Source organism: Frankliniella occidentalis, unplaced genomic scaffold, assembly GCF_000697945.3.
Source record: "Frankliniella occidentalis isolate FOCC.00 unplaced genomic scaffold, Focc_3.1 Scaffold44, whole genome shotgun sequence".
Classification (NCBI taxonomy): Eukaryota; Metazoa; Arthropoda; class Insecta; order Thysanoptera; family Thripidae; genus Frankliniella; species Frankliniella occidentalis.
Window position 1 is genome coordinate 902,554 of NW_026267174.1, and position 5,575 is coordinate 908,128.

At 57.0% G+C, this 5,575-nt stretch overlaps 2 protein-coding genes across 2 annotated transcripts in view; both read right to left on the reverse strand.

The window, feature by feature from the left end:
* Positions 1-5,575, reverse strand: part of LOC113212338 (membrane-bound alkaline phosphatase) — a gene marked incomplete at its 5' end in the record, with an annotated part of 17,087 nt that overhangs the window by 9,192 nt on the left and 2,320 nt on the right.
* LOC113212211 (uncharacterized) lies at positions 2,418-5,256 on the reverse strand. The gene is made up of 7 exons (XM_026430823.2): positions 5,028-5,256; positions 4,246-4,495; positions 4,067-4,176; positions 3,805-3,988; positions 3,571-3,734; positions 3,116-3,315; positions 2,418-2,776 (listed from the first exon to the last, which is right to left on the reverse strand). The coding sequence occupies exons 1-7, from the start codon at positions 5,219-5,221 to the stop codon at positions 2,499-2,501; spliced, it is 1,380 nt and encodes a 459-aa protein (XP_026286608.1). The 5' UTR covers positions 5,222-5,256; the 3' UTR covers positions 2,418-2,498.

Below are 5,575 nucleotides of genomic sequence, written 5' to 3' on the forward strand. Positions count from 1 at the left end.
CGCCTCGTCTGTAGTGATGGCTCCGCAGCGATCGGATTCGAAGGGTGAGGAGAGGGGGACGGTGGCCGTCAAAGCCGGAGAGGGCCGTCGGAAAAAGAGGGGATTCGGAGGGGTGGGGGCGGGCCGACCGACGAGGCACTGCATTGGGGGGAAACCCGCGGAAGAAATAGAACGGGGGTACGGCCACGACGCGGTATCCGCTCGCAACAGAGTGGGAGGTACAAACAAGAAGAAAAGAGAAAAGCGGTGAAGGAGCGCGACGGGAAAGATGAGGATAACGTGAGGGTTGGTCATGGTGGTGGGGGGGTCGTCGTGGAGAAACGATTCATTGCAGACTCCCGGCCGCCGTGTTACTATGGAGCCCCGGCGGATCGCTCTCCCGGCGGTGACGCGATGCTTCCATTCCATTCGTGAGGGTATGGTCGGGCCGACGGGCCGGCGCCGGCGATAGAGTCCCGCAAAGAGAAGGATTACATGCAGCAGTGAATGAGCGGCCCGGCGAGAGCGAGGGCCTCCATTGCGTAATGAGGGGTGAACAAGGGGTGGGTGGGCGAGGGAGGTGGTGGGGGGCAGGCACCCCCCTCTCTATTTACCCGCCCCTCCCCCCACCTTTCTGCCCCGGTCAGCGTGGCGGCGGCGGCGGCGGCCGGGCTCGCGCGTGGTGTGCACAACTCATCCGGGGCGCTCTTGTGTGGACAGGAAGCGACGTCATCGTTTCGCTGGATCTAGCCGCCGATAACGGCCAGCGCCGGCGCGAGCCCGTGGTGGTGGTGGTGGAGGAGGAGATGGTGGTGGTGGAGGAGGAGGAGATGGTGCTGGTGGAGGAGGTGGTGCTGGTGGAGGAGTTGGTGGAGTTGGAGTAGATGGTCGTGGAGGTGTAAGTGGTGTGGTGGTAGTGGCGGTGGTGAGGTTGTAGTGATAGTGGCGGAGGTGAGGTGGTGGTGGTGGTGGTGGTGGTGGTGGTGGTGGTGGTGGTGGTGGTGCTGCTGCTGTGGTGGTAGTGGCGGTGGTGAGGTTGTAGTGATAGTGGCGGAGGTGAGGTGGTGGTGGTGGTGGTGGTGGTGGTGGTGGTGGTGGTGGTGCTGCTGCTGCTGCTGCTGCTGCTGCTGCTGCAGCCGGGCGGGTAGCCTCCACGGGGAGCTCCGCGCCGCTACTGCTCTGCAAACAGCGAACCTCACTCGCCCCCATTGAAGCCCACGTCCCGCACTGGTCGCAGGTCGCGGGGCGGGGCGGGGTTAGGGCGCGCTAAAAGCGCTCTGCCTCCCGTGTTTGGCCCCTCGGCGGTCAGCGGTCACGCGGTCACACCCGGGGGAGACTCCACTGTCCTGGACTGTCCCGTACGCCGGTGGGATTCCACAGTCAGCAGCATAGATTCCAGGAGTGCCTCTCCCTAGCTCTCCAGGGCCGCTCTCCCTCGACCCCCTCTCCCCCCACGCCCACATTCCGGCAGCAGCAGCGGTGTCTCTCCATTTCGGCGTATACGTATACGGCGGGCTCTCTTTTGCCGTTTCGTTCCACCTCCCTATCCACGGATACATGAGTTCAGCCCCCCCCCTCCTTACCTCCTAGATCCTGGACGTTAACGAGCCTGATAATAGGCAAAATCAGAAACATTCCCTCCCCGGATCGAAGCAGGCAAAAACCACAACAAAAACATGATAGCGCCCCTGCCAAGAACGCGGGGGTGTGAGAGAGGCGGAAACACGCCCGAGGTCTCAAAGTGTGCTCCACACCAAGACGACGGCACCCGCAGCCCTACCCGATAACGACATACGCTGGACCGTATAGACCGAAGGGGGGGGCGGGGTCTGCCTCGTGCCTTCCCTTCCTATTCCGCCCGCTCCGGCCCGCGCGACACTTTGACTTGGAGGAGTGAGTGCGGGCATTCGCCCCTCCCCCGGGCCCCTCCTTGACCGTCCAGCCCACCGCACGCTCCGGTTCTATCCGGACGGCACCACGCGCGCATTCGATAAAAGGCACATGTGTCCGGATGTGTCACACTTCCTCGCCCGGAGCTAATCCAAAGCCTGTCGAGCCCCCCCCCCCTCTCCTTGCAGTACTTTCCCTGCGCCACGCGTACTGGACTGGAGTGAAGCAGGTCAAGGTAGGAGTCGTAAGAGCTCGTCCAGAAAGTACGCGCGTCCGTCATTGGCCGTTGCAAAGCTGTTACGTTCGGCCTACAAGTAAGCTCCCGTAGCGCCTGGTAGGTAGGCAACACATCTTCTGCTGCGCACGAGTGTACTGCGGAGTGGCCTACCCCGAGTCTCGCAGGCGGCGAGACTAGTTTGTCGAATGAATCTGTGAGAAACGAACGTCCTTTCTGGACGATACCCACGGGATATGGCCTCGAATATGTTACTGGTGATAAGGGCGTCTATTTTCATAGGTGAGGAGCAGGAAAGCAAAGCAAAGGAACGCAACGGACGGCACTTGTTTAATCAGTGCTCGGACCCCCCACTCGTTTGACACATGTGTGCGCGAGCACCTAGGGACGACTACTACAGCACTTGAACATACTTCCAGTCGGGTACAGTTGGCGTGCAAGTCGAGTAGTGCGATGCGAGGATGGGACGCAGGGAGTCGGCAGCCTCGGCGCACAGCTTGCAGTAGTCTGCCTCTCGCGCGGGATGCCTCGAGAGCAGGCGGGGCCCGCCCGCAGGTCTGGACGACTCCGGGCCCGGGCAGTCGCTCAGCAGCTGGAGCACCCCGTGGCGCGAGCTGGGCCCGCCGCGCACCAGGCCCTGCAGCACCGCAAGCAGGCCCTCCACCTCGTCGGCTGTAAACAAACAGGGTGGTGGTGGTTTGGAGCTCGGCACGCACAAGTGCAACGCGGCTGCCCAAACGCAAATAGGGCGTTTGCTGATTCAGCGAAATGTTTCCTAATATGGCATGGTGATAGCAAATTATTTTTTTCATGGTTTTTTTGCTGTGTGCCAAAAAGTTGCGGGGAATGGCAAACTTTTCGCTAATATAGACAAGCAGCTTAGGTAAAGTTTTCCATACCTGATCACCATTTTTGGTTTCCTGCAAAACAAGCTTTTGCTTTTGCATTAGCAAACATTTTGGTGAGCCAGCACGCGCCCTATTTTGCGTGTATACACGTGCAATGTTTTACCGTTCTCCAAACCCCCACACCGATGATCACGGACATAATGTTGCCTCCGAAAGGGCACGACGACGAGCAGCTCGAGGGTGGGGATGGCGTCGTGGGAGATGGCGCGTAGCTCCTCGAGGGACAGGTTGTCGAACAGGACGAGCGAGCGCAAGCGGGGCAGGCCGGTAAGGGTTGCGTTCAGCTGGCGCACCCCTGAGAGGCTGAAACGGGGGCTACCGTCATTACCTCGAATACAGTGAGCCCCATAGGCCGCGTACTCGTTTCGTGTGTACTGTTCCGTATGCCTAGCGTCGCTCGCTATAAGAACGGGTAACTTTCTAAAACAATGCGGGCGTATGCGGGACGTGGCGTGTGCATCAGCTGCGACTGAATATGGGCGATAGAAGACGCTTCCACCTTCCACTGCGATAGAGTGCGAGTAGTGAATATGGTGGTAGCGCACATATCGGACTTACGAAAGCGGGTTCTCCCATTCCTTCCAGTCTCTGTACCATTTGAGAACAAGATGCTGAAGGTTCGAAAGCCTGCCCGCCACAACGGCTTGCATGGTCTCGTGACGCCAATAGCGGATCTCGAGGCGTTCAAGTATTGCCGGCCACGTCCTGAACAAGTTCTCCACCTGAAAACGTCAATCAGGGGTCAGGAAAAATAAAAGGGTGCGAGTTGTCGAAGAAAGTCGCTTGGAGTACCTCGTCATACAGGGCACTGATGCTGTTCGGCTGTACAATCCTGAGTTCCTTTAGCCCGGTGATTCGCTGTAGTTTCGACGCCATACCTAACTGCATTACTACTTCGAGGCTGTGGAGATCGCGGGGGCAGGCGTCTACAAGCTCATTGGGGTGCCTTCCCAGCTTCAAAGAGCGCAGCTGCCCGCTGCAAGCAAGTTACAGAATGAAACACTGGCCGATGTCGAGTACACTATGCATGAGGGTTGGTGTAAAGGTACGCCACCTGTGTGCTCTCAACAGCGAGCCAAACGCACAGGAACCTCTTGGGAGAAAAGACTCGTCACCCTTGTTGATTGCCAAACTTACAGAGTTCAGACAGGGCAGCACCACCGCCTATGGACACAAAGACATCACAGTTAGGGAGCCACAGGCCAACTCGTGGCAGAGGGCGAGTCCACTCACCTGTGGCCAGCATAAGTCTTCCCTACGCGGGTCAGGCCCCTTTTCCTTCATCCACCAGTTTTTGACGTGAAGCGTCTCCAGGCAGCGAGCATCCACTAAACGGTCGAAAAGCTGTTCCAGTCCCGGCTCTTCGACATCAAGTTGTCTCAGCTGCGGCCCAAGCTTCCGTAAGAGGCTGTCCGTCCACTCCACGAGCAGTGAGTTCCGGCTATTTCTCCAATGGCCCCTCACCTTCACCACCAACTCCAAACTAGTGCGGAGAGAACTTCCGGTTAGTGAGTGATAGACAATACAGGGTGGCCGACATACCCTGGACAATGTTATACTGTACGGCATGCAGCCACCCTGTCTGAGCTATCTCTGAACAAGATATCTGAAAGAAATATGTGACAAGCATCATAGTCCCCCAAAGGGGGAGATAGGAACAAGCTGCCATGCGATGCTTTGTCGATTTCTTCCAGATTTCTTCTGCTCCAGAGATAGCTCAAATGGACGGTTCCGGCAGTGTCTGTTTGTTTAAAGAGGAATTAAGGAAATCAGCACCGGAAACAGTTCTAAAATAACCGCTAAAACAAGTGCAAATGAGCCTTGACCGTTACGAGTGAGCTATTACAGGTCATTTACATCGAACTGCATTGTCATATGATCAAAATCGGCGAACTGAAGGTACTGATTCCGGCCCAGACTTCCTTACTTTTTCTCGAAAAGAGCACAGCCGGAACCATCTATTGTCTAAGCTATAATAGACATGTTACTGGGGTGATAATCCTACAGGTCCTCACCTGGTAGATAAGCCCAAGAAATGGACACGGACGGGATCAATACTTGAGACATTACAGGAAATCTTCAAAATGTCCACGGACGGCGCCACCCGCAACAACGCCACGAAGGCCTCGACGCTCTTGAAGCTATCCTGCCCCCGCCAGAGCGACCGGTGCGTCCTGGTCAGGTCGCCCAGCCGAGGAGTCGCCAGCATGATAGTAGGACCTAAGATGGAGAACCGGCTTGGGGCCCCGATCCGCTACGCCACTGCGCGTTGCGACGTGTAACTCCCGTTCAAGAGAACTTACACACAAAAGGAAAACTGTTTTAGAATCTAGAATGTCTGCTGATTTGCCGCATATAAAAATAATTGTCGAACAACAGTCTGGAAGTGGAGATATGGAAGCTTAAAGTTACGCCGCCGCTGTCGCGAAGGCGGCGCCTCTGAGCGCCACCGCCTGCTGGCAAGATCTTAGCCGTTCCGGCAGTGTTTTCTTTCTTCTTCTCGATCCTGGGCGTATTCTCGTTGTTTTTATTTCTCAAATAATGAAAATGCTGCACTATTGGG

Excerpts from the sequence above, each read along its gene's own strand:
- LOC113212211 (XM_026430823.2), bottom strand. The coding sequence starts at position 5,221 with ATGCTGGCGACTCCTCGGCTGGGCGACCTGACCAGGACGCACCGGTCG. Across the intron at positions 4,496-5,027 it reads TTCTTGGGCTTATCTACCAG|TTTGGAGTTGGTGGTGAAGG; the intron begins GTGAGGACCTGT and ends TCTCCGCACTAG. Across the intron at positions 3,316-3,570 it reads GAATGGGAGAACCCGCTTTC|CCTCTCAGGGGTGCGCCAGC; the intron begins GTAAGTCCGATA and ends CCCCCGTTTCAG.